The 26105-nt window shown below is 50.9% G+C and overlaps 9 protein-coding genes across 9 annotated transcripts; 5 read left to right on the top strand and 4 right to left on the bottom strand.

Moving 5' to 3' along the window:
- Nucleotides 1–132: 132 nt before the first annotated feature.
- Nucleotides 133–1022, top strand: CC84DRAFT_1164902 (uncharacterized protein; the record flags this gene model as incomplete). The annotated part of the gene is made up of 1 exon (XM_018178594.1): nt 133–1022. A coding segment is annotated over exon 1 (561 nt), but the record flags the coding sequence as incomplete, so codon positions are not given.
- Nucleotides 1023–1480: 458 nt separating this feature from the next.
- Nucleotides 1481–3044, top strand: CC84DRAFT_1206115 (uncharacterized protein). Its single transcript, XM_018182017.1, has 2 exons — nt 1481–1785; nt 1893–3044. The coding sequence occupies exons 1-2, from the start codon at nt 1645–1647 to the stop codon at nt 2970–2972; spliced, it is 1221 nt and encodes a 406-aa protein (XP_018034800.1). The 5' UTR covers nt 1481–1644; the 3' UTR covers nt 2973–3044.
- Nucleotides 3045–3665: 621 nt separating this feature from the next.
- Nucleotides 3666–5142, top strand: CC84DRAFT_1147034 (putative endo-exoxylanase; the record flags this gene model as incomplete). The annotated part of the gene is made up of 1 exon (XM_018176576.1): nt 3666–5142. The coding sequence occupies one exon, from the start codon at nt 3666–3668 to the stop codon at nt 5118–5120; it is 1455 nt and encodes a 484-aa protein (XP_018034801.1). The 3' UTR covers nt 5121–5142.
- A 1965-nt stretch (nt 5143–7107) lies between these two features.
- On the bottom strand, nt 7108–8052 carry CC84DRAFT_1093474 (NmrA-like family protein; the record flags this gene model as incomplete). Its single annotated transcript, XM_018174513.1, has 1 exon — nt 7108–8052. One exon carries the CDS (start codon nt 8050–8052, stop codon nt 7108–7110), a length of 945 nt encoding a protein of 314 aa, XP_018034802.1.
- A 1630-nt stretch (nt 8053–9682) lies between these two features.
- Nucleotides 9683–12135, bottom strand: CC84DRAFT_792264 (uncharacterized protein). Its single transcript, XM_018187415.1, has 4 exons — nt 11668–12135; nt 10873–11478; nt 10190–10805; nt 9683–10065 (listed from the first exon to the last, which is right to left on the bottom strand). The coding sequence occupies exons 1-4, from the start codon at nt 11933–11935 to the stop codon at nt 9879–9881; spliced, it is 1677 nt and encodes a 558-aa protein (XP_018034803.1). The 5' UTR covers nt 11936–12135; the 3' UTR covers nt 9683–9878.
- A 2051-nt stretch (nt 12136–14186) lies between these two features.
- Nucleotides 14187–15577, top strand: CC84DRAFT_792688 (uncharacterized protein). The gene is made up of 3 exons (XM_018187416.1): nt 14187–14248; nt 14307–14738; nt 14799–15577. Exons 2-3 carry the CDS (start codon nt 14363–14365, stop codon nt 15350–15352), a joined length of 930 nt encoding a protein of 309 aa, XP_018034804.1. The 5' UTR covers nt 14187–14248; nt 14307–14362; the 3' UTR covers nt 15353–15577.
- Nucleotides 15578–15591: 14 nt separating this feature from the next.
- On the bottom strand, nt 15592–16762 carry CC84DRAFT_1147041 (uncharacterized protein). Its single transcript, XM_018176577.1, has 2 exons — nt 16113–16762; nt 15592–16016 (listed from the first exon to the last, which is right to left on the bottom strand). The coding sequence occupies exons 1-2, from the start codon at nt 16563–16565 to the stop codon at nt 15747–15749; spliced, it is 723 nt and encodes a 240-aa protein (XP_018034805.1). The 5' UTR covers nt 16566–16762; the 3' UTR covers nt 15592–15746.
- A 2693-nt stretch (nt 16763–19455) lies between these two features.
- Nucleotides 19456–24234, top strand: CC84DRAFT_1176657 (EXS-domain-containing protein; the record flags this gene model as incomplete). Its single annotated transcript, XM_018180235.1, has 6 exons — nt 19456–20263; nt 20782–20849; nt 20915–21968; nt 22008–22582; nt 23046–23135; nt 23188–24234. The coding sequence occupies 6 exons, from the start codon at nt 19456–19458 to the stop codon at nt 24232–24234; spliced, it is 3642 nt and encodes a 1213-aa protein (XP_018034806.1).
- A 116-nt stretch (nt 24235–24350) lies between these two features.
- Nucleotides 24351–25776, bottom strand: CC84DRAFT_1164913 (alpha/beta-hydrolase). The gene is made up of 2 exons (XM_018178595.1): nt 25339–25776; nt 24351–25175 (listed from the first exon to the last, which is right to left on the bottom strand). Exons 1-2 carry the CDS (start codon nt 25400–25402, stop codon nt 24508–24510), a joined length of 732 nt encoding a protein of 243 aa, XP_018034807.1. The 5' UTR covers nt 25403–25776; the 3' UTR covers nt 24351–24507.
- Between the last annotated feature and the right edge of the window lie 329 nt (nt 25777–26105).

The raw sequence follows: 26105 nt of genomic DNA on the forward strand, positions 1-26105 counted from the left end.
CCAAAGACGACTACCCCGAAGTACGTGTCAATCTCCCTGGCATGATACGCGAGAGCCTACTTCTGACGCCAGACCATGCGCATCAGGAGATTCACCTCCTCAAGCACTTATTCATGCCGGGCCAGCAGAGCCTCGCCACGCCCGATCCTGCTCCCATGGTCGCTCTCCTGAATTTTCACACTATCGCCACCATGGTCCTCGAGGCGTACACTGCGTACGAAGTCGGTGACTTGGAGGCCACGACGTTTGCCTCATCTTCGTCGAACAATAAGAAGAATGACACCGAGGCTCTCGACGCTACCAAGGACGAGATCTTCTTCGCAGTGATGGACCGCTGGCGCGTTGGCCTTGCCGAAGAGACACTCAAGCCCTCGTACAAGCTTATTCGCGGTGTTCAAGAGTTCTGTGACATCGCCCTGGATGTGATATACTACCTTGAGGAGTATGGGTTCGTGGATGGCCCGCAGATGATGCGGAAGGAGCGGGGTGACAAGGGCGTGAAGAAGAGCAAGGACAAGAATGGCGGCAAGAAGGCGGGAGCGGGTAGCAGCAGTGAAGAAGATGACGTGAGCGAGGGTTCGACTCCAAAGAAGAGGAGTAGGTCATCGAAGGCGCATAATGACAGTCCGTTGAAGGGAAAGGGAAAGACGAAGGGAGAGGTGAATGCATTGCAGGCTAGGAAGAAGCCGAAGACGACGCCAAAACCAAAAGCCAGCACGAAGAAGCAGCCGAAAGTGAAGAAGGAGCCTACCGTTTCAGTTATCTCGAGGAAGAAGTAGGAGGATCTGGAAAGTGGGGACAGTGCATGTGGTTAAGGATCGTTAAGGATCTCATGGACGGTGCATCTACTGTGAGTAGCTGTGGGCTGGTAGAGCGGGATTTGTGGCAAACCGAGGGCGTACGTCTGCGTCCATGGATCACCCGTCTTGATAATGGTTCTTCATTGCCCGAGAGGAATAGTAGGGCCTCGCCATTCCGGGACTTTGGTAGAATGATCTCCTCCACACACGGTTTGTGATGCCCTTACTCGCTGTAGCTCAGGCTCTAAACAATTTTATTTTTTTCGGTTGCCGGTGAAGTGCTGAAGTGCCTCATAAATCGCAGGAGGAACACCAGCATGTCAATACGATTCGTGAAGCGGTGATAGAATAAAATACAGGCGGCATGTGTGTGAATCTTGAATATCTAGCTTTCAGTCTTCGTTGCAGAAAGTAAATCCTACGGGGTGAATGTTCAATCAGGGGAGCACTATATGTATCCTTTGAAAATCCTCTAACAACCCTGGTGCCTGAAATTAGTAGTATCATGAATCTTACGAATAAAAAATTAACGCCAATAGACGCGAAACAATACGCCCGGATAAACCGACGCGAGGCAATGCCGAAGGCTGGGTTCAATATGAGACTGGACAAAAGAAAAGAAAAATGCTTCAATTACAACGACGACCCTCGCGTACCTCAGGGAAAAGACCCTTTCCTATGCGACTATTATCACCCGATTCCTCATGATCGTATCCTCACGATCCCAAGGAATACTTTTTCGGTCTACGTGGGGTCACTCAGCATGTGTGTGATGAAGAAATGAAAGAATGCATCCTGCCTCTTCAAAGCAAACCTGATCCAAGAGAAGGATGTACACGAGACTATGTCGAGACTGGTTCGTCTGGATTGTACCCTACCGAGGGACAATACGAAGAAGGAGAAGGTTGTCGAACATCACTTACCGCCGGAGCTTGTCAAGAACATAGTCGAGAAGCATGTGTACCTGCCGGACCCAAAACCTGCTGTAAGTGGACGGATTTCTCTTGCAGAAGACCTCAACGTTCTTTCTTGCTTTCAATATAACATGTAACACCTAATTGCTACCCATACTGACCTTGCACGTGCACTCAGGTAAAGAAGAAAAAGGAGATAATACGGCACCTGGAGCCGGAGCGTATCAAAAAGACAGTCAACGAACATGTGTATCTCTCTGAGCCCGTCATAGAAGTTGAGCACATCGTTCATTATCACCATGGTAGTGGTAGTCGTCAACCCTACTCAACCTGGCATGGGTCACATCATGAGTACGGAGAGATTTCAAAGAGTGCAGAGAAGAGGTCGAAGAAGTATGTAAAGGCTAAGATGGAAGAATCCGACTCGGATGACGCAAGGAAGCACATAAGCCCAATCAGACGCAAGGAAAGGCGAAGAGAGGATGACCATAGCGAGGGTGAACGGAACTACTCAAGGAACGGAAAGGGAAAACAGAAGAATGATAGAAGGGACGACCGCGATGTTCCACGCCGCAGGAACCACCACCGTAAGCGATTGTCAGGTCGGTCCGGTCGACATGACCACGATGATCGTAATAACAATTCCAAGAAAGAACATAGAGCCAGGTCTCGTTCTCGGGATTGCAGTCATTCAAGAAGACGCTCATCGCATAAAGGATCTCTCAGCACAGAAACCCTTAAACGGTCCAGTACCAAGAAGCGCGAAAAGTCCCGCGCTCGTGAGCCCGAACCCGAAGCCTCCGATCAAGAAGATGACGAAGGTGACGTATACTACGAAAACGACACTATCAACAGCGAGTCCAAGGTTTCTTCATCGTTCACGAAAAGAATAGAGGCTCCACGGAAAACTCCTCCAGTCAGCTCATTCGATCCCTACATCGCTCTCGGGCTTCAAGGCCAACGTCCAACCGTTGATCAAGTCGACATCGACGCATCGTACAAGTTCCTCTTGAGGAAGTGGCATCCCGATCGGCACATGAGCAGAACAAAAGAAGAGCAGGACAACGCAACCGAGAGGACAGCTGAGCTTAACAGGGCGTACGATATCTTAGGGAATGCGGGGAGGAGAAAGGTATTTGATCGAACCGGGAAGACAGAGTTTTGGGAGCTTAACCAACTCGTTGAGAAGGAAGCGAAAAAGGAGATGGCGATCGCGAGACCTGGACAGGGAGTGTTAAAGAACCTTCAATTTCTTTGAGAAGAAGTAAGGCTCAAGTGACTGCCCGGATGGAATAAGAATTTATGTACAACCTGCATCACCAGCCCCGGGTAAGACACTGTACCTAGACTTATGTCTGAGGACTGTACGCAAGTTAGCGAGTTGTGGCTAATGAAAAAGGTTCATGGGGGTTTTGGCGACTTTAAGATGGGGTTAATGAGGTGTACTGAAGATTTCATCGCCTTTTTCAAACCCCGAGGTATTGACAGCCTAGCTCTTCGTCGATGCTATTGTCAAAGTGTTTTGATTCGCAACGCCTGCTAATTGCGAAATATGTATCTATGGAAAGTACTAGGAGAGTGTGTCCGTTTCGGTTCAATATCATAACGCGGATATCACTGATGTCCAGACATGCATAGCGTGATGCTTGCGGGGAAACTGATCCATTATTCAAGAATTCTCAAGTTCGACATTTCAAAAATCTCCGTACCGCTGTATTGGTACCTTAATGTAAACTCGCGACCTAATATCATCTTTCGTGTTCGTCAGAGCTAGTATGGTCACAAGTTCTGGACATTGCTGCGAAGATGTCCTGCACCCCGCATGGATTCAGCCTGAATTGTGACAACCCTCCGAGGACATAACATCATGCTCGTCGTATTGATTAGAGAATACTGTCAAAGCAGACCGCAGTCACTGGGACAGATCCATGCTCATTTTGCCAAAGTCACGATGCATCTTCACGTTTCGATATGGTCACTAGTTCTTCCACTCAGTGCTGCCAGCCATTCTCAGCGACACATTTCCCATGACGTTGCCATCCCTACAGTGAAGATCGCTATAAATGCTTCAACACGATTTCAAGTCATTGATGGTTTTGGGGTATCAGAAGCATTCCAACGCTCTGCACAGGTGCATGGCAAAGCCGGGCTCTCGGAGTCGAACCAAAGAAAGGTACTAGACTATCTCTTCAGCAACGAGGTCGGCGCTGGTCTCACAAGTTTGCGCAATGGAATTGGATCGTCGACATCTTACATTCGCGACTTTATGAAATCGATCGAGCCAACAGATCCCGGAGGGCCTAATGCAACCGCGAAATACGAATGGGATGGGGACGACGGCTCTCAGGTCTGGTTGACAAAGGAAGCTCTCAGATATGGCGTGAAATGGGTCTATGCCGATGCTTGGTCTGCTCCCGCGTACATGAAGACAAATGGCAACGACTCGAATGGAGGCTCTATCTGCGGCGTGCAAGAAACATTTTGTGCATCTGGAGACTGGAGACAAGCGTACGCGAACTACTTAGTTCAGTACATACGGTTCTACAAAGAGAAGGAGGGGATTGCAATAACTCATCTCGGATTCTTGAACGAGCCGGACTTGAATCAGACGTATGCATCTATGCAGTCATCTGGCTTCCAAGCTGGAGACTTCCTCAAGGTACTCGCACCAACTCTCAAGGCTTCTGGCTTCGAAGATGTACAAATAGTGTGCTGTGAAGCAACAGGCTGGAATGATGGAGAAGATATCCTCGCCGAATTGCAGAGCATTCCAGGCGCTGAGGACAGTCTAGCGGTATACTCTGCGCACGGATACTCGTCAAACCCCGCTCTCCCGTTCAAGACCACAATCTCCAAAACTTGGCAGACGGAATGGGCGGATCTAGACGGAAGTTGGAGAACATCCTGGGACTATCTCGGAAAAGAAGGAGAGGGCATGGCTTGGGCGAACAAAATCCAACAAGCTCTTACGCTATCCAATGTCTCCGGGTTTTTGTACTGGATTGGTGCTGAGACAACAACAACGAATTCAGCACTTATCAGGTTGGCGAATGATACCGTGTCCGTGAGCTCGAGACTGTGGGCGTTTGCGCAGTTCTCGCGATTCGTGAAGCCTGGCGCCGTGAGAGTGGGGGTTGAGAGTGGCATAGGGTATGTCAGGGTGAGTGCGTTCGAGAATGTGAATGGAGGGGTCGTGGTCAATATCATCAACAACGGCCACGTTGACGTGAGGACTGACGTTGTGATTTCGGGCTGGGACGGAACAGTAGGGAACGTGACCAGTTGGCTCACGAACAACGCAAATAATCTGACAGTTGGAGTGGAATTCCGGGCAATTGGAGGATCTAGGGAGCCTGGATTCAATGGGCTGGTTCCTGCCAGAAGTATGGTGAGCTACATCGTGTAAAGCTGAAGCGCTTCAACGTTACATGGGCAAACAAATGTAGCGATATCAATTCGTGTCCCACAAGGATCTACAAGATGAAGTTCATGCTACGCAAATCTCGTGACGTAGTTTGGCTGTGCGTTTCGCGTCCTGCCCATCCTGGTCTCGGATCTCGTACCGTCGGGCGATGTTTCCCTCCTCCAACAACACCCTTCCTTCCTGATTGACAACACTGCTGCGATATTCATGGTTGATTTTCTCAGATCAAGTCTCGGGATGCGCATGCGATCGTCTTTTCATCCCGCAAAGGAAAAATGCAAAATCTCGAATTTTCCCCATTGCCTCGCACCGATCGATGGATAAGCGAGGGCGACTGTACGACAGGGCAGAGGGTAAGAAGGGCAGATGCGTGTTGCCCTCAGCCTACTCCGATCTCACCATGTCGCCAACATCAAAGCTATAAACGTAAGCCCACTGCTGGGAAGCATCGACGATTGTGGTAGTATGGAAGCCCATTGCCATTACTCGCGATGCCGATTCTGGGGACTCATCCCAGGGCACTTGGACGGAAAACAGCTTCCCATTAAAATTGCGCTGATGGCTGATCCGACCCATCGCTAATATGGATACAATTCTCAAATTTGGTTTCTTTAAGAAAACGAAGATGTCCATGAACAAATTCGAAGTAGGCTTGGGTCGCACGCAAGATGTGAGCGGTATTTCGGCCCTATAAAAGACCGTGAAGTGGCTTACGCACCGGGAGGACCAGCTTCCGTCGACAGGCTCCAGAACATGCCATAGGTACACAACGGGTTCGAGTGAAACATCGACTTCTCCCGCAAAACAGTTGCACAGCTCTATTTGGAACACATGGACGCCAGCCCCAATACCGGACATCTGGGCTAATAGCACAACCCAAGCACTGCATCTTTATCAATATGCTGTGGAGGGTTCATTCGATGTCCCAAATCTTGACTTCCTATGTTAGCCGTCTCAACAAACAGAGGTGTTGGGGAGGCAAAATATCCCGTCGTGGGCCCTGAATCTGACTCAAGCATACGACTCGTCGCGATTGTTCAACGTTGATCCTGCAAGCAACCGCCAGAATGCAATTGTGGGATGCTACCGCACGGTTTGGTGGACGCGAGGCTGGACACTCAAAGCGCTCTGTTGGTAATAATCTTCCCGCCATTACATTGACAGTTCAGTGCTAACTTAAACAGTCCTGATACATTACTGAAAATGGAAGTGGATGAGTATCACTGCCCCATCTGTGAATTGAGCGCCTTTGGCGATTTCGCCTGGATCATCTCACGCCGTGCCAATTAGTAGCGACCGCGACGCACAACTAGAAATCGAAAGCGTCCCTATTCTTATTCCTCGGGAGTCTCGGCAGAGGAATCTCTCTTGGAGGAAAATGTCGGCCGGAAACGGCGCTGTAAGATGCTTTGTACAGCATAGTTCCACAATACGCGTTGACTATACTTTGACCTGAGGGAAGTCCTAGATTGCATCCGTTCAACATCTGTTTCCTCTCCAATTTTATTTGTTTCCACTTCTAATTTCATTTGTTTCCGCTCGGAATATATTACTGCGATCTAGGGCCCTCCCGTCTCTTGTATCCTTCTCGTTTCTGACAATCACAAGGGTGTTCGCAGCTGGAGGGATACTGTCGCCAGGAACTTGACGGACGGCTAAGCAAACATATGTAGATATATCGGTTCCAATCCTTTTCTGATATCTCATATGTAGTCTCCAAGTTTACAAGACCGATAACAGTAATTGAATATGGTATACTTTAGAAATCAATAAGTCGTATTGGTCCGACTTACAAGTAGTAGGTCGAAGTATTGATTAGCCTTAGAAGGCTTGCGCGTGTCCTACAGCTCCCCTGTGGAATCCGCGTCCTGTTATGCTCTCACCACGCCCTATATTTTACCCGCGTTTCTGGTGCACGAAATTTCACTGACCCTGCACAGAAAGACGTAAAAATTCATTCACTACTGATCTATTCCCCCAGCATAGTCTTCAAAGCGTCCGCGGGCGTCCGCGTCGGCGCAGCAAGCGCAAGTATCTCCTTGCTAGTAGTAGAAGCCGAGGCCTTTCCCTCCCAAGACGTTTCTGCGGCATGTTGAATTGACATGATGACACTCTTCGATTCCTGCGACGCAGCCGCCATCTGCTCCACAAAGGACAGGTCCTTGAAGCTGACATTCTCAACGCGTGTTCCAATGCGCTCCTCGACCATCTTCACGATCCCCCGTCCAGTGATATCTTCCGGCCCGTTGAGTACATATTTTGCTTTATTGTGCACGGCCGTGTCTTCCTGGAGCAAGAGGTGAGCGGCGATGGTGCCGACTTCGTCAGCGTCGATGACACCCACAGGCGCGTCTTCGGACGCGATGAGTCGGAGTACGTCTTGTTTGCCCTCCTTTCTAAACTTCTTGATCAACTCCGCAGCAGTGGAAAGGTAGAAATTAAAAAAGACATTAGGCTGGAGTGAAGTCCATTGCAAGGCGCTGAATTCCGGGGAGCCCAGCAGGGCCTCGATAGCCCAGTGCGATCGCGGATAGTATGCAGGACAATCCGGACGAACGTTTGCGGCTGTCGTTGAGATCCTCACGACGTACTTGACACCTGCTCTCAAGGCTGCAAGATGGAATGTGGATTCCTCGGCGAATTGATTTGGCAGGTTGTGCGGCGCGATGAATGCCCTTGCGACCTCCCGTTCCCGAAGCCAGTCAGGGGTGATATCGACCCAGCTCAGCTCTGCGACCTCGACGCCAGGCAATCGCGCAAGCTGTTGTGCGGCTGGGCTACTCGCAGATCGCGTGAGAGCAATGATCTGGTAGCCGGAAAAGATGTGGTCAGTTTTGAGAAGTTTCGAGAGCGTCTCCACCACACTTCGCCCGGTGTTTCCAGTCGCACCAACAATGAGGAAAGAAGGCGCCATGACAATATAGAGATTTGGAAGATATGAAAAGATACCTTAAGCCTAGCTGAAATCGCATGCTTCAAGTAGGCGTCCTTTATCTATGTTTCTCTCGACGAGGGGCAAACCCCATGCTTAGTAACTTTCTGACGTCTTCTGACACCTCTCCATCTATAATGCCGCAGTTTGGCATGTTCAATAATGTGCTAATCAGACAGCCTTGGGCGCTACACCGGTTAGCGCTGGACAAGATCTAACGCGCGAAATCACCGGGTACTCAGCGTTCCCTCTTGTGCATCTATCTTTCGATTGAGTGAGCCATCGCCTCACTTCTCCTCAACGCAGGGGTAGATATAATTGACTTTATGACCACGAATGATATCAATTCTCATTCTCTCATGGAGTGGGGAAATGCGCGTTAAAAGGGATCAATTGGTATTGCTGCATTCCATCTAAGTCATGGCATATTACACTTTCCACACTACCACTGTGCAACAGTAGCCACGATGCGGACTGAACGCAAGTATAATAGTCAAATTGTAGGATACAAGCGCTTGTGCACATATAGCTGGCACGAATATTAACAAAAACGTTAAGCTTTTATGAAGGAAGGAGCTCTCCCCTTTGCTAATTCCAAGATCAACATGTCGACGTTCTCGTGTTTATACAAACTTCAATGTTTATAGCAAAGTCGACAAGAGCATAGGTATAGTACAGAAGAACAACATTTACTTTCATGTTTGTAGCACCGTCATCGTAGGTAGCCTTGCAGGCTTTCCAGCAGGAAGTCCCAACCGACCCATTTCACATGACATCCTCGTTCCTGGAGACCACCACATGACACAGTCCACACCATCCCGCCCAAATTTTGCTGGAAAGGTCCCGACGCCCACTCACTATCAAGTGCGACGCACCATCTCGATCTGATAAATCTTCCCACGTTATCTGATGCAAATTTTGCTGCGCTAATCCCAAAGTAGACCCTCTATCCCCTCCGCGCCGGACCGACCCCGGACATATCTGCTGCAAATCACGCCATGAACACTAATCTCCGAACAATCTCCGCTTGCACGCATCTGGAGCCGCTCCTTGTACGAACAGCACATGGTGGTTCGACTCCGAGACCGCAGTTCGCAAGAGTGATCTGGCGTCCGGTCCTGTCCCCAGGAAATTGATTTTTGTAGCTAGTGGGACCGATCGCGCCAAAACATAGCTTCCAGTCAGGGTTATGTGTCCATGGTTCGTAGAGCGTAGTATCATGTAGCATTAGTCGTGAGTGTAAATAACGAAGGGGTATAACAGAAGCTATCGCATAAGCGATGTGAAATACTGAAGGGATTCGCCAAAGGGGTCCTCCGCTCGCGGCAACAACTGCCAAAACAATTTCTGTCATGACAAACGTACAGTCGTCATTCGAGTATATCGAATGCACCCTATGCTCGCGTTTGAGGGTCATCGTTCTGTTTTTGGTCGCTCGTCCTTCTCCTAAGCATCGTCATGGAGTGCTCCATCACAGTCCCTTGCTGGTTGGTCTGTTGAGATATCAGCTGCCACCGTGGTTCTCCGTATCTTGGGTGTTCGTAAGCCCGCAAACACACCGTCCAGCCATGCCCTTCCCGGGACGCGGCGTTCCTCGCTCGTGGGATCTCGGAGCATGCTCATAAAAGTGAGCCTATTTAAAAAGTGCAAAAAACACGCGCCCGAGCTGGTGGTTCTCCATGCAAAATCTTCGCCATACTGCGTCAGACATGGAGAATCCAGGGTAACCTCCGACATCGTCATAACAAACGTTGCCCAAACGCGTTCGAGGTCTTTCGGCACCCGCTGTGGAATTTGGTTCTGCGTCACTAGGTGCGATAGCTAGGGCTCCTGTGCGGTGACTGCGTGTTTCTCTGGAATTCCTGCGCCGCGCGCACAATATCCTGGTTTTCGCCGTCCTCCTGGCGGGGCTGGAGTGGTTGCATGGTGTTTCCCAGCGTTGCAATGATGCCGGCAGTATCCAGCTCAATGGCGCTGTACTGGCGCGAGGCATGCCTATCGAGGTCAGTGTGAGTTAAGTCAGGGCGGTTTATGTCTCAACCAAGCAAGAAAGTGGATAAATGGTGTTTCAGGTACAAAGTCGGTGTGGGTTGTGTCAGGACGGATTGAGATCTCTTACATCATTGTATCCCGCCTGCCTTGCGATGGTACTCTTCGGAGATTACTGATCCAATCGAGCTTGTCTTGGTCCATCGAGATACGGCCATCAAACAACTTGAAAGCTTCGCTGCAGCCAAGAGTCTGCTTCGCACCATAAGGGGTGGAAGCATCCGGTATGTGTGGCTCCATGGTCTCTAGAGTGCTGCTGACGCTCGAGTTCCGAGACGTTGCCGGTGGTCGGAACTCCTCCTTCTTAAGTTGCGCGACCCTCTGGCACCAGGCTCTCTGCTTGGGATTGGTCTGGCAGGCATCACAGCTACCGGGACCCAGCTTAACACTTAAAGAGTCATCCGTAGGCGGGACATCCTGGAACTGCAGCGTCTGGTCCCTGCATAAGCAATTAGACTCGTCTGTGCAGAAGCCACACTTGGAATCTGGCTCATTGCTTTGTGCGAGGAGGGTTCCAGACAGCTGTTGATCAGCCCTGCCGCGCTTAGAGAACTGAGCGGTGAAATCAATTTCCCGATCTGCGAACGGGTCGACGAAGCTGGTCTGCGACGGTGGCTGGATTACCGGAACATTGCCGGCGAAAGGGTTCGGAGCTTGAGAAAACTCAGCAATGCAAGCACAATCACCTGAAACACGGATACAAAGTCAGTGTACGTTCGGACAGGGTCCGTCAAAGCGGTGTTGTTTGCCTACCAGGTTTACAGTTCCCACATCCAAGTTGTGTCATGGACTTGGGAGAGCTGTAGCCAGAAAACGAGCCAATGGAAGAACGAGTCGGAGAGCTTTGCTGCGGAAAGAAGACGGTAGCCTGGTCGCTGTACGGGTTGAGTGGATAGTTTTGCTCGCGCAGTCGCTGCTGAAGGGTGTTGTGTTGAGCCTCGATCTGGGAGCTGCGATCCTTCCAGTAGTCCCGTTCCTTGGTGACTCTCTGCAAATTCTCCTTCGCTTCCTCCAGCTGCGTCAGGCAGTTGTTGTACTCCGAGTTGAGGCGATGTTGCTCAGCCACCATCTCATTGAGTTCTTCCCGATGCTTCCTGCTCATCACGTCGGCCTGCTCTTGCATTTCAGTGAGCTTGGCGGCCTTGCGTGCGCGGAAGGCGCGTTGCGACTCGCGGTTTTGGGCTTTCCGCTTAGAGGCTGGCTCGTCCGTCGCGGGCTTGCGGCCTGGCTTGGGACGCGGCGGGACTACATAACTACCGCTGGTCGGGCCAGCGCCCGAGGGCGAGGCACCGGTGGGTGACGCTGCCGTCGTCGTCGTGACGGGCGTGAAGCTGGTTGAGGTGGGCGTCGGCACAATTGCTAGGAAATGTTAGCAGAAGCACAATGAGAAGCGCGGCTACTGTGGTACCACCAGCACCCTCGGCGGGGGCGTGGGACAGGTGTTGGGGCGCCATGGGTGGTGGAGGGGCTGTCGGGGCCGCTGTGTACGCAGTGACAGAGCGCAGGTACGGGACATCCGACAAAATTGGCAGAGGGGCTCAGACTTACCGCGCGAGCTCGAGGGTCGCGGCTGGGCGTGCGTTACCGGCGGGTGCGAGGTGGGTGACGGGGTAGGATTCGAGTTGTATGAGTTACCGGGCGTTGCTCCAGGTGAAACGCCGTCATTGGACATGGCGGGCATTGGAGGTTGCTGCAGGTAGTAGTAGACGGTCGTCGGATCTGATAAGATACTGATGGCATCAAAGCCCTCGGCCGATCTCGGATCATCTCGGGCGGTCGGCGCCTGGCCTTGGCCTTGGCGGGGATGTCCGTTCATATCGAGGTGCCGTGAGCAGACTCGCGGTATTGCCCTGCGATAACTGACATGTGCTCCCCAGCAGCGTAGAGCACATGTGGAGGAGGGTTGACGGGCACGCCTGTTGTCAGGTGTCAAAGCAACGAACACAGCAGGCGCGAATCGAATGGAGATTTATCGGCGGCAGGAACAAGAGACGCTCAGCGCGGCCTTTTGTAATGATTGAGCCCTGCGGCAATTGGACCATGCCTACGGTCTTTGCAACCCATCGGAAATTTAGGGTACCCCCAAAATTTATAATTCAAGTTGCGTCAAGCAGTCATCGACCAGACTGCTAGACATGATCATATATATGCCGCACTCAGTAGGTGAACGGGACAGTGACACATCTCTGTCGGGCTGTCAAACGCTGATTATCAACTCATTTGAGTATGTTCGTTTTAACCATGCCGGGTGGGAGAGCACAGCCTTGTCCGACTGAAGCGTGTATAGAGATAGCGAGCAGCTGTTCACACAGAGAAGCCGGTTCGATAAATCGTACCAGAGCTACGACCCAATCAAATGGAAGTCTTTTGGTCAATATTACTGCGGTGCATTGTTCGTTGATTCCAGGCTCAACGTTCCTGGCCTTTGGGACTCTACCATTCCAAGAGCCTATGAGGAAAGTGCCTTGTGGGGTAGGATAATGGTCACTAGCCCCTCTAAGTGTTATTATGACCTGCTAAACACCCCCAGCCCACAGCTCGAACAGACACCACTGTTTCAGCTGCATCGGTACCGATGAGTGTCCTTGTGCCAGCAATAGAGTGCCGTGATGGGACTTCATCTGCTGCGTTAGTGAAAACTTTGCAACCCATATGATCGGCGTGAGAGCCAATCGCGAACACAACCCTTCCTTTCGTCAGGTTTGCATCATGCCACGTCGTCTTTGACAAGTTTGAAAGCCTTTCGGAAAAGACAATGTTGGTCGGTAAAGAAGACTACAGAGGGGGCAGCCATGTATCTAACTGAGTTTTCAGTGGGGAAAATTATTCCATGCCCAAAATAATGCCACAATCGAGCCTAGGCGTTGATGTACGAGGTCAGTCAGGGCTAAAAGGAACAATTTTTTCTAGAGACCTCCGTCGATGAGGGAGACATGGATCTTACACTTTCAAACCCAGAGCTTTCTGTCACCATGCGCACACACGCAAAGGTGTCATAGTCAGGAACTTTTTTCCCTTGTGAGGCACACGCACGGGTGGAGATCCTTTCCGACCCATCGTCACCTCAACCATGGTTCTGAAGAGCACAGCCTCAATCTCAACTAAACAACAGAAGTCCGTCGGCCCCAACGTCCCAACGCCGCTGAGACGCTTTCCTACATGAAGTCACGAGAGAACATGCTAGAAAGAAGGACTTCCCGATTGGAATAAGTGGGACTCGTTCAACTACCATCGTAGATACCAGAGGAGCTGTGACAGACTGATAGCGATATCTAATAGACTCCGACCTGCTGGCTGGCATACAAGAGTACTCTCCATCCCACATAGAGGTAACACATGTACCATGTGTACATGATACGCAGCCCCGGCAGATGAGCTCAGATCCTGCAGCTATATACCCCTTCTCCTTGCACTCGCCCAGTGCAGCAGACCAGGTCTTCTCTTCCTCGTGTTTGTCGATGTACTTGCTCCGCCCATCGTTATTCCCCATCATTGCTGTAGAAACAGTGCGCGCAGTTTACTTGATTCAACTTGGCCTTATGCTTCTCGCAGAAATGCCAGCAAAGGCGCCTTAAATGACATCGTCGCGCCATACACATATGTGACTAATCGTAACACCGACGCTCGGTGAGCGGACGGTGATCTTTCATTGGCGTTTTCTTTAGAAATGCGAGCGCAACATTGACCCGGGAAAACAGTAATGGAAGAAATGGCGCGAGAAATAATGTGCCATCGTTTGTTCTGGGGATATGGAATGTTGGTGGAGGTCGCTTTGTAAGGAGAGTGCTCAGGTGAGGTCCATGAGATCAGAATCACGAGGTACGTACTTACTTGCCACTTGATCGTCTTTGAACTCATCACGTTGGACAACAAACTTAGCAATCCATGCCTCTTTCCCAACGAGGCTTTTTCAAGTACTTCATTGTCCGTATCGCGCACTACGATGTGATCTCGAAACGGTGGAGGATACTTATAGCCTCAGCTATGGCTTCCGCGCCGTGAATAATTGTCAATGTGAGTTCTCGTACCAAGAGCTTCGCACAAGGCTCCAGCCATTTCTTTCACGCCCTGGCTTGCGAGACTTGGGCGTTCGTATTCCGCACGGTTTTGTCTTCTTTGTCCTTTGAACGTGAACGACCTACATAACCTAGTTCCATGGCCACAACTCAGCAACTCACTACTTCTAGATACCAAATGAATACTGTACTACCAAAATAAAACCGGAGTTTCCAGACATCGCAAGATGGGTACTTTACGTCAGAGTTACAATTCTCCTCCTCGGAATCCTCTCATTAGAAAAGCCATCCGTCACGTACATTTCGAGGACGAAGCCCGTAGCCGCCCACGACAACATAAACCTACGGAGAAGACTTATCACCACGTTGATGTTGAGAAGGATGATGCTCGTGGCCGCACGCGATACCGGTATCGCTCTCGTAGCCGAAGTCGATCTCGAAACCGATCTCGCGGACAAAGGACGCCGACACTTCACCGATATTATTACGATAATGAGCAAAGAAGGTCAAGCGATGAATGGAAATGTCGCCCGCTTTCTTACCGTTATCCCAACATGAATCCCTACGAGAACGAAACACAATGGGGCGAAGATCGACGCCATAGTGAGACTCCCTTATATAAGTATCGCACTGAACGGAAGATGTATTCTGACAATCTCCAAGAACATATGCGCTACCTAAGGGATATCAACGAAGCTCGAACGAATGGGTACTGCTACCACCCCGTTCATGAGTATGGCTCGTCCCGCAGCTCTTACCACAACAAATCCTGGACAAAGGAAAATGCATACGATCACCTTCCTCGACGCACAACCTACACTCAGTATGATCAACATTACGGAAGCTATGATAGACACTATTCTCCCAAAGACGGTTTTTGCAAATACGGTCCGTTTTTATCATCACGTCGCTCGTCGCCATGGCCTAGTCCAATGCGGCACGAGTCATACTCGTGCAAAAGAGACCTCTACAATCCGAAGTACGAGTATCACAGGTACCAGAGCGAGCGCTCTCGATCACGGTATGAGACTACACCCAATCGCTGCGAGTCATCTCGTAGATGCTACTTTCGACGCTCCAGCAAGTCACAAGTACCTGAGATTTGCTCGACCAGACGTAGTTGGCGCTCGGTGCATGATCGCTCGATCGATCGGATGACTGAAGGTGACGATTCTGGAGGATTTCACATACATATACGGCATCGGCGGTGGATGTAGTTTGAATCGATACTACTAGAAAAGGCTAGTGTGGAGTGTCATGAGTTATTTGTTCTGTAAAAGCTTCTTTGTCATCATGCAGTGTAGCGTTTTGAAACTTGGCCAGTCTCGAGGTGTGAGTGTTAAACATTAACAGAATGAAATAGACGGACTGATAGTAGAAACTATCTGGCCGAGCAAACGCTGGCCTTGCATAACCATCCAATGTGCACAAGAGATTGGAAGGACAGTAATAGTTGCAGTTACTGATAACTCACTTTGCAAGATGAATCACCCAGACTCTCGCCAATACAGGACAACAGAACATGAACACAAGCATATCGATATTATCCCTCATTTATTGGTCGTCCAGTACTGATTCACCTCTTGGCCTCATGCATACAGCCTACGTCATCTACTTTGAACATTTCTGCCAATCGTACGAAAACCCCTGTTGGATACCATAGTACTGCTCCTTACCCTCCGCATCCGTGCTGTGCTCGCTTGCCACGAAGCCCTTCTTCCCTTCATCACCAGAGATGTATAGGTCGGTGCGGAATTTAATCGTGCCGGAGCCGCACTTGGGCAAGGGTCGGAGGCTAGGTGGTAGAGCAACAGGCGATGTGTCTTGCAGCTCGTACTTTCCGGATGCAAGCGGGCCTTTCCAGACGATAGTGTCGGTGACCTGTGATCAATGAGTCAGACTATGTACCACGAACAGGGTAAAGCGAAGATTGAGCGGAGCATTGGGGGTTTAGAAACGGGAGAGATGAAAACTTACTCCCTCTCCAACATCGTACGCAAACTTGAATGTCGCTTTCACCCCCTTCTCAAGATCATACGTCGCGATGACGCTCGTTCCATTCTTGTGCAGTCTGAACTGATAATCCGCTCCCTTCGTCCCTGCATTGCGATCCTTATATTCAGTATATTTCACCTCTGTCTCACACCAAGAGTGTTCCTTTCCACCCAGCTCCACGCGCAAGTGAGGATATGCGATGAACCAATAGTAGATCTCACTGCCGTCCATGGTGTTCTCGCCAAAAGTAGTCCGCGTTGTTCGTTGTTTGTCCGGGTCAGCGCCGAAATCAGGACATCCGGGGCCGTTGAGCGATGTGATGGTGAAGTCCCACCCGGGGGGTAGGATGCGTACGCCCTGCGGTGGGTCTTGGATTGCGGGTAGGGCCGTGACGAGGCCTGAAAGGCCGAGGAGTGCGGCGACTGTGTACTTCATTGTGGACGAGAGTGGATCGTGATGATGACAATTGGTGGAAGGAGTGTAGTGCGATGCTGTACTATCATCCAGAAGTCTCCATATTTATAGGCTGTCCTGGAGTGCATGACGACCTTGTTTCGTACTACTCTTGTTCACATGCAATATAGGAGCAATATGTTGGCCGCTACACTGCAGTGTGGGTGCAGGTTGCCCCGCGTATTGATTACGGTTCCTGCATGTCGCCTTCGAGTGGCAGTACTTGGATACGATGAGTTCTCTTTTTCCTTTGTTTTCGTTGAAAGCATGCAAGAGAGATACGCATTGAAGGTAAGTATCGGTAATCATGAGATCACACACGGATAAGTAGAACTAAATTGGGCTGGTTGAGGGTTTCAAGAGTCTTATCAAAGATCAAACTGTTTTTGTTAAAGTAGAGGGGAAATAGTGATCACTTCGTGGTACGGGTACTTTGTAGTCACTATTTCGTAACTATGCCTCTGACGAGGAATGACTACGTACACTTAGATCATGGAGAATGTTAGTGTACATTTACCGAAGTAATGATCAGATTTTCATATGATACAGTAGCGCTCATGTCTCAGAACCATTTACATGGAGATTGAGCAGGCTGTTTGACTATATCTATTCGTGCGAGAAGTAACAGGCAATCAAATTTTCAAAGCTCCGTTCCTGAAGCAGATGGTCTCGGGGATTTCTAACAAGCGGATGCTTTGCTGACAATGCAGTCTAAATGAATCGGGCACAATCTGCCGATTTCGCGATCGTATCGCGGTGTAGATATGGAGCTAGGATGGGGCGACCAGTGGACATCGTAAATTCTCCGATTGATGCATTCACACAATAGGCTAAAATAACCTACTTCTTGAGTGGTTATGTTTCAGGAACATAGTATTCGATGTATCTCTATCTCATAGTTATTCTGACTCCTGAGCAAATGTCTAACACGTTCATTTTAGCACAAGGTTGAGAGTGTCTTCTGAGCTTTTCGCGCATGCAAGACAGCAGCGTGGGGTTGTTTTTTAGTTTTAAAATGATCTTCAAAAAAAATTTTGTGGTTTGGGAGCAGTCGTTGAGGTGCGATGCCTGGCGGCGCGCACGAAGTCATCGTGGCGCAGCAAAACCGCTCAAAAGGGCGGGTGGTTGCTGAGCTTCGTAAATCCGGCTGTGAAGCCGCATGGGCGTGTCATTGGTGAGCAGGCGACAAGCAAGACTGGAAACGCTATGGCCTGAAAGACAATGGCGGCCCATGTTTGCTTGTCCCAAGCCACTTACTCTATATCAAGCCATGCTCTAGAGCCCACACAGGTAGACAAATCTATTTCCACTCATTGATGGCCGTTACACAAAACACCGAACAGCCATGGCGGGCTCCATGACAGTCTTACGGCTCACCTCAAAAATAGGCAGATTGGTCTAATGATATGTTCAAGCAGACTTGTTTCTAATGCTTCAAGATCTCACATACGGCTTTCTTGTCTGTGAAGTTGGCCATTCATACCGAAAGCACTGCTGTGGGTGCCACACTGACAAGATCAGCAAGTCCTGAGGCTACATAAAAGCAACTACAACTTTGCTCAACCTACAAGATTGGCATTTTGAAGTTGATTTTATCCCATCTCTAGATCTCTTTTAAAACAATTTCAAGATGTTGGATGATTTGCTCGATACAATTTGGGTGCCAACCGTCCACATCACGGCATGTCTTGAGATACTTTTCGTTTCTTCTTGGTAGGTTTCATCTCGGTGGGGTTCTTGCTCGAACGCCCAGCAGAAGCTCTCCCACCTCTGGATGCACGTGGCCTCAAGGCAATGGTTCCCAAAGTCTCTACGTGGGAGAGACTATGATCTCGATCGCCATTGTCACTTCGTCTTCTATGGTGCGGTAAGCAATCCAGTTGGTTTATTTCTACTGAACGGGCTAATTAACATACGTTCCGGGATTGAGCGTGACATTACTGAACAGGCAACCTATAGCAGAGGTATAATCTGCGGAAGGACACGCATTGCAGGAATAATCTCAAAATTGAACCAGAAGAATCAATGGTATCTAGCCAAATTTTAAACCTGATGCGAAGATATGGTGAAAGCAACGAATGACGTTGATGAATATAAGGGGCAAGAACAGATTGGAACCGCCGAAAGAACTGTAAGCTCAGGTTGGAGATATTTCAAGAAAAACACCCATCTGCGTTCTATAGTCGCTGATACATCTGACTTGCGGCTTGGTTATGGAAGAGGCTCACAGTTTCATGACTCTAGGAGGTTCCAAGACTGGCCCAAAGAGCATGAAGATGACGACAGCGTCGTCGGCACACGATCTCATGCCTATATCATGGTTGATCGGGCTGTTATCGATGCGCTGGATGATCTTCACGAGGACCTTGATGTTGAAGACTTTGACGAAAGGGGATCTATTTGGGTGCATCTAATATCAAGCTATGGAGAGGGAAGCGAACACGGGTTGGGGTGGACTATTCCATCCCAACAGCGTATACAGAGATATAATTCGATGGCTGGTACAACGTGGAGTTGCAGGAAGGCGAATGGGCAGCCAGACCAGGCGCCATTGGGCGTTTCATTGAAGATGAATAGCGTTGGTATTACTTGAAACAGAACATTCGTGATGTATTTGGCTCGTTCCCCATTACGAACATCAGTAGGCTAAAATCATACCTTACAACGGGCGTGCGTCGATCACGACATCTGGAGGAAGCGGTCACCAATAGACATGACGTCACTGGCAACATAACCCCCCTCAGTACCGAAAAACGAGCATCGGTACGATACATAATCTTCAGTTCTCTTTAGCTTTGTCTGTGCACTTGCACCTGTACACCAGCGCTTGAATCCGCCTACTGCAACCACAGCGACACAAACACGACCCGCCATGTCTCCAACCAACAAAGCACAGGACCTCTTCAACGTAAACGGCCTCGTCGCCGTCATCACTGGAGGAGGCTCAGGCCTTGGCCTTTATGCTGCTAGAGCCCTGGATGCTAACGGCGCGAAAGCAATATACATCATTGGTCGACGCGAAGAGACACTCAAAGAAGCAGCCAAGACTGCCGTCAACGGAACCTTGAGACCCATCGTTGGCGATGTCACGGATAAGCAGTCCCTCCAGAAGATCGCAGAGCAGGTCCGGAAGGAAGAAGGCTACATCGACCTTTTGTTTGCCAATGCAGGCATCAGTGGACCCAATCACGTGAAGAATGTACCCGACAAACCAAGCGTCAAGGACTTCCAGAAAGCGGCATTTGCATCTGATCCTGAGGAATTTACGCAGGCGCTGCACGTAAATAACACGGCGGTCTTCTACACGACCATTGCCTTCCTCGATCTGCTTGATGAGGGCAACAAGAAGGGCAACGTCCCACAGGATAGCCAGGTCATTGTGACCTCAAGCGTGGCCGGGTTTAGCAGGTTCCTGGCTTCGTCATTTGCGTACTCGACTTCCAAAGCTGCTGTTAACCACCTAGTCAAGATGCTATCAACGTATTTCAATCAGAACGGGTTCCGCATTCGCGCCAACCTGATTGCACCTGGGCTATATCCATCAGAGATGACTCAGGGGAAGACAAAAGACATGGAGCCGTTCGGAGGGGTCAAGGGGCATGATGCTTTCTCAGGTGCTTATAAGGCGGACGCATCCTTGGCTCCTGCTGAGAGAACGGGCAGCGAGGAGGACTTTGCGGGTACGATATTGTACCTAGCGAGTCGGGCTGGAGCATATCTGAATGGCGAGACGCTCTTGACGGATGGCGGGCGGCTTTCGCAGCTACCTAGTGTGTATTAATCCGTCACACTCGAGTATACTTGAAACAATTTTTGCGTAAACGTGTAGAGGTGCTGTTGGTGTTGAGTTAGCAATGACGCAAGACGAATCAGCATTGGTACCTACCGATTTGGTGGTCCGAGCGCCGAGCCGTCCCTGAGACGCGATGCATCAATTGAAATCAACATTCAATTCAAGCCCACAATCTGCCATCCGCGCACGATTTACTGCCCGAAATCCGACAAATCCGCACAGCTTTTGACCTGAACCTCCTGATGTCTCGATATCCTTGCGCTGGCTCCCCTGTATTCTTCGTATCCACCTTTCGTTGATTGCGCAGGTGGAATTTGCGTTTGCACGCCTCACAGCCGCGCACCATGAAGTTCGCAAAGTATGCTTACCGCCCATGTGTATAAGGTCATGCATAAGATGAAGTAGCTAATCCTACCAGGGAGCTAGAACGCGACTTGGTACCTGAATGGCGCGTCAAGTATTTGGATTACAAAGTACGATCCCACCCCCACCCCCACCCTCACGATAGTCGCGATTGCCTCCCCTGACACCGCACAAGCTCGGCAAGAAGAAGCTCAAGGCGATCCAACGCGCGCTCCGGACCGTTCACCAGACACCCCGCACGCGCTTCCGTGGTCCCAATGGCTTCACGCCCTCGCCCTACGATACTGCGCCCAAATATTCCTTTCTCAATCGCAACCATGGACAAGCCACGGCGACTGTCGAAAGACAGCCCGGGGACTTGAGGACTCTGGCGATTGGCAACAGCTTGTCGAGGAGGAGCTCTCCGGAGGATATTAGCAAGGCGTCCCCAGCTGTCGGTGTGGCGAAGGACGAGGAAGCGCCATTGAATGCACATGATGACCCGAAATTTCCAGGAATGACGCGATACGGCAGTATCATTGGATCACCACCTAAAGCCAGAGGGAAGGCAAGGGCGCCGCCGTCTTTGAAACTTCCAGGGGCTGCTCTGGACGCTGACGAGGTCTCTCCACGATCCGTACCACCGCCAGAACCCTCGACACCGAAGAATAGAACTACGGACATGGATTTTGGTCCCATTGAAGGGATAGGCTATGATAACCAGGGACAAGGGCCCCCGAATGCTTTCGAGGTTGGGAAGACGCGGTCGCCAACACACAAACACACCAAGTCTCTACCTGCAAGATACAGGAGTATCTTCACACCTAAGCGTATGAACTCAAACCCATCCTCGCCCGTCACGCAGGCACCACGACCGCTACTAAGCCGCGTATTCTCTCTCAATCAAAAGGATCCACAACCATCAAGTCCGGACGATGTTCCACTCGAAGCCTACCGCGAACTTGACCTGCGGCAGACAGAGTTTTTCCTCTTTCTAGATATGGAATTAGATAAGGTAGAGACCTTCTACAAGCAAAAAGAGGACGAGGCTACAGCTCGTTTGGCCGTCCTCCGGGAACAGCTGCACATGATGAGAGACCGGCGGTTAGACGACCTTATCAACCGTCAGGCCGCCAAAATCAAAGCAAAGGCCCAGAAGCAGGCAAAGCATGGCGATGTGGGCAGACCTTTGATGAACGGTCAACAATCAGGCTCTGAGGACGACACAGACGTCAAGGACAAGACTCAAAGTACGTCTTGGCTTAATCCTCTTGACTCTGCGTTACAAGCTGTGCAAGCAGGCAGATATGGGAAGAGTACGAAAGCGATGAATAACCTTGCGACGCCAACCATGGGACCAGTTCGACTGGACGAGTACCGCGACTATGTTCGCCGCCCAGAAACGGATGTTTCGTACGACACCGCGAGGAGAAAGCTCAAGGTGGCAATGCAAGAGTACTACAGAGGTCTCGAACTGTTGAAGTCTTATGCGTTACTCAACAGAACTGCTTTCCGCAAAATCAACAAAAAGTACGACAAGGCCGTTAATGCGAGGCCATCTTTACGGTATATGACAGAAAAAGTGAACAAGGCTTGGTTCGTCAACAGCGACGTCATCGAAGGACACATACAACAAACAGAAGATCTCTACGCCCGATACTTCGAGAAGGGCAAGCGCAAAGTAGCAGTCGGGAAACTTCGAATTAAGATTGCCCGCGCCGGCGACTATACAGAACAGTCATTTCGAAACGGTCTTCTACTGGGATTAGGCGCCGTTTTCGGGATCCAGGGGATTGTCAAAGCCGCCCAACTACTCTATTCCCATGATGCGACCTTGGCTATCAACACAAGCTATTTACTTCAGGTGCGTAATTTGCGGCTGAGAGACAGTTGTTATCTAATACGCCTCAGATATATGCAGGCTATTTCCTGATGAACTTCTTGTTTATGTTATTCTGCTTGGACTGCAGGGTCTGGCTATCGAGCAGAATCAATTACGTTTTTGTTTTCGAGTATGATACCCGCCACCATCTGGACTGGAGGCAACTCGCTGAAGTAATATGGACTCCCCGGCCTGATTGCACCTGCTGACTGATCCAGATACCCTCTTTCTTTCTCTTCATGTTGGGCTTCTTTATGTGGCTCAACTTTAGTCAATACGGATCTGACGCGATGTACATCTACTACCCTGTGATTCTCCTTGGCTTGGCGACGATCTTTCTGTTCAATCCACTACCGATCTTACACCACAGGAGTAGATTCTGGTTGATATTCTCGATGGTGGGCTATCTAACCTTACTACGTGGGAATATACTGACCCAGCTTAGTGGCGATTGATTTGTGCTGGATACTATCCAGTAGAATGGAGGGACTTCTACATGGGCGACATGTTTTGCTCTCTCACGTACAGTATGGGTGTAAGTCACAAGCTCCCACAGCTATGTGTTAGCTACTAATTGGACACGATAGAATATCGAGCTATTTTTCTGCCTCTACGCCAATTACTGGAATAACCCGGCCCAATGCAACTCGTCAAATTCCAGACTACTTGGTTTCTTTGCCACACTTCCCGGCATATGGCGAGCAGTACAATGCTTCCGTCGTTACCATGACACCGGAAACGCCTTCCCGCATTTGCTCAACATGGGCAAGTACATGGCAACGATCATCTTCTACATGACGCTAAGCATCTACCGCATCGATAAGACCACCGCTAATCGCGCCGTGTTCATCACCTTCGCCATCGTCAATTCCATCTACACAAGTTTCTGGGACGTCTACTACGACTGGAGTCTTGGTGATCCAAGTGCCAAACACCCATTCCTCCGACAGAATCTAGGCTACAAGAAAGTATGGATGTACTACCTCGCTATGGTCATCGACCCCATCCTGCGCTTCAACTGGATATTCTATGCCGTAATGCCGCTCCAGCTCCAACATTCGGCCATCACTTCATTCTTCGTGTCCTTCTCAGAGGTATTCCGGCGAGGTATGTGGTCCTTGTTCCGCGTCGAAAACGAGCACTGCTCCAACGTCGGTCATTTCCGTGCCTCGCGCGATGTCCCATTGCCGTACGAACTTGCATCGTCCGATACCGACGGCGCCACCTCCCAAGACCACGGTCAGCGAGTCGACGAAGAACAGCCGTTGACCCCACACCTGAGTCGAACAAGCACTGCGCCGATGCCACCCTACGCCTCCGGTGCCGATGTCGGCAGCATCTCCGCGCGTCGTCGTCGTGCATCTGATACAGGCTTACAGCAGCAGCCCAGCCCCATGGCGCGGGGTCTGCAGCGCATGGGCACGGCGCTTCGGACGGCGCACAACCAGGATTTCGAGAAGAAAAAGAAACCTGAGTTGGGTGAGGCTGCGGCAAAGGACGATGACAGCGACGACGAAGATGATGATGACGATGGTGAAGGGCACAGTGGGGAGACGAGCGATAGGGAAAGTGCGAGGGAGATTGAGAGGGTGAGGAGTGAGGTTGAAGTTGGAAGGGCGGGGCCGGCGAGTTAGACAGACTTGCGCAGGGTGTGCACTGTATGGGCTTCGCAGGTCGTGATGTGGCATGGGCGCGAGGTGTGATGGATCCATTCGACGCTGGTTGTCCGGCACAGATCAGCTCGATCTTATTCCGCGCTGCATTGTATGGTCCAACCGTCTTGTTTTTCCTTCATAGGCCACAGTAAAGATCGTAGGCTATGCCCATAATGCATCCAGCTCGAAGGCCAGTCTTTCAGCTGCACACATGTAAGGCGCTCATCCATTAAATGCTGTGCGTCGATCGCATCACGACAACTCTACACTGCCCTCCGGCACACCCCTTCTGCTCCGCAGCCTTCGCGCAAGAAACTGCATAATCGGCAGCATCTCCTCTCGGTTCCGCATCATGCCATCGCCAACGCGCTTCCACTCCTTCACCTCTGTAAACTCAAATATATCCTTCAGCCTCTTCTCCGCGCTATCCGTGACGCTGGACCCGCGGCTCGCCTTGCACACAAGCACAGGCGTGCGATTCTTCTTCCCCACTGTCGGCAGCGGCGCAGAGAGACTCGGTGCGCCTCCGACACTAACGACACCGCCGAGCTCCTCTCCACAAGAAGAAGCAACTTGCAACGCGAGCATGCCGCCCTGCGCGAAGCCAAATAGCACTATCTCCCGCGCCGCGTATCCGCATTTCGCAATCAATCCTTCCTTGATCACTGTGTCCAAAACGACCTTCGTGGAGGCGGCAAAGCCGGTGTCGACGTCCATCTCACCACTGTGCTGGTCAAACACCATGTCGTCGCCCCAGTGGAAGCCGGGCAGGTCGAAGGGCAGCGGCGCCGGCGCGCGGAGGGATATACATGCTGTCTCCGGGAGATTGAGCTGCGTGCCGAGTTTTGTGAAGGCTGAGTGGGTGTCGCCGAGGCCGTGGAGGAGGATGAGGATGTTGGTGGCGGGGTGGGAGGGTGGTGCTGGGTGGTTTTAGTGGGAAGATGCCACATTATCTAAGACCCTCGGTCTACCGTGCTGGGCCGAGTCTGAGTGCGAGAGACAGGTGCGTTGCATGCCATCGAGTCGCATCGAGCTCAATAGCGTGACGCAGCGCTGTGGACAGCAGGCTGGGATGAAACATACGAGGTGTGATGCTCAGCGTCACGGAGGACGGGAAGTCGGCCTGCGTGGGAAGGCGGCCGGGCATTGTGGCGCTGGGCGAGAAGACATGAGCGTCGCGGTGGGGTGAGGCTGTGGAGCTCGTTTTGGTGGGGAACGAGCTGTGACGCAGATCTGCGCCAAGGAACGGAAGGAGTGGGAGCGAAGCTTGAGTACAGCCTGACTTTCCACACTGCCCTGGGAAGTTCTGAGTCTATTCTGTCTTGAACGTGATATGACGGACTTAACTGCTGCTACGAAGCTGATGTGAAGACTCGGTCTGCCCCTCACCAGCTACCGCGGGGTGAATATCAGGTAATGCTCCACAAATAAGCTTTGCCAAGGAGGCTCGTCAAAGCTTGGTAGGACCCTGGTTAGCTTGAGCCATTGCGTATGCGTCCAGTCCTCTTTGTCCACTCGCGCCCTCGCCGAACATCCGCCCTGCATCAATGCGAGGTCGAGACAGCGGGTAGCCGGTAACGCCACCAATTGCGACTGCCGGAGGGTCCACCCGTGCGTAATAGCACCCTGATGTCGCCTCAAGTCAATGATGTGGCTTTATGCACTCATCCCGGAGCCGGATCCGCTAACTGTGGCTCGGCGCAGCTCCTGCAGCTGCTCAGGGTCCTGGTGAGGGGCAGAGTGGCAGCAATTGGGCAAGCACCTGCTTATGGGCTGCCGGTGACGGCATCTCAGCTTGCGTGTTGGGCCTGGGATCTGGGTCATCACGAGCTACTTGAGGCGGGGCAGCG

The sequence above is a fragment of the Paraphaeosphaeria sporulosa genome (assembly GCF_001642045.1).
Source record: "Paraphaeosphaeria sporulosa strain AP3s5-JAC2a unplaced genomic scaffold CC84scaffold_6, whole genome shotgun sequence".
NCBI lineage: Eukaryota > Fungi > Ascomycota > Dothideomycetes > Pleosporales > Didymosphaeriaceae > Paraphaeosphaeria > Paraphaeosphaeria sporulosa.

Excerpts from the sequence above, each read along its gene's own strand:
- CC84DRAFT_1206115 (XM_018182017.1), top strand. The coding sequence starts at position 1,645 with ATGTCGAGACTGGTTCGTCTGGATTGTACCCTACCGAGGGACAATACG. Across the intron at positions 1,786-1,892 it reads TGCCGGACCCAAAACCTGCT|GTAAAGAAGAAAAAGGAGAT; the intron begins GTAAGTGGACGG and ends ACGTGCACTCAG.
- CC84DRAFT_792264 (XM_018187415.1), bottom strand. The coding sequence starts at position 11,935 with ATGAACGGACATCCCCGCCAAGGCCAAGGCCAGGCGCCGACCGCCCGA. Across the intron at positions 10,806-10,872 it reads ATGTGGGAACTGTAAACCTG|GTGATTGTGCTTGCATTGCT; the intron begins GTAGGCAAACAA and ends TCCGTGTTTCAG. Across the intron at positions 10,066-10,189 it reads GGCAGGCGGGATACAATGAT|GCATGCCTCGCGCCAGTACA; the intron begins GTAAGAGATCTC and ends TGACCTCGATAG.
- CC84DRAFT_792688 (XM_018187416.1), top strand. The coding sequence starts at position 14,363 with ATGGGTACTTTACGTCAGAGTTACAATTCTCCTCCTCGGAATCCTCTC. Across the intron at positions 14,739-14,798 it reads GGGCGAAGATCGACGCCATA|AACATATGCGCTACCTAAGG; the intron begins GTGAGACTCCCT and ends ACAATCTCCAAG.
- CC84DRAFT_1164913 (XM_018178595.1), bottom strand. The coding sequence starts at position 25,402 with ATGCCCGGCCGCCTTCCCACGCAGGCCGACTTCCCGTCCTCCGTGACG. Across the intron at positions 25,176-25,338 it reads GACGCTGAGCATCACACCTC|CACCACCCTCCCACCCCGCC; the intron begins GTATGTTTCATC and ends AAAACCACCCAG.
- CC84DRAFT_1147041 (XM_018176577.1), bottom strand. The coding sequence starts at position 16,565 with ATGAAGTACACAGTCGCCGCACTCCTCGGCCTTTCAGGCCTCGTCACG. Across the intron at positions 16,017-16,112 it reads CGTACGATGTTGGAGAGGGA|GTCACCGACACTATCGTCTG; the intron begins GTAAGTTTTCAT and ends CATTGATCACAG.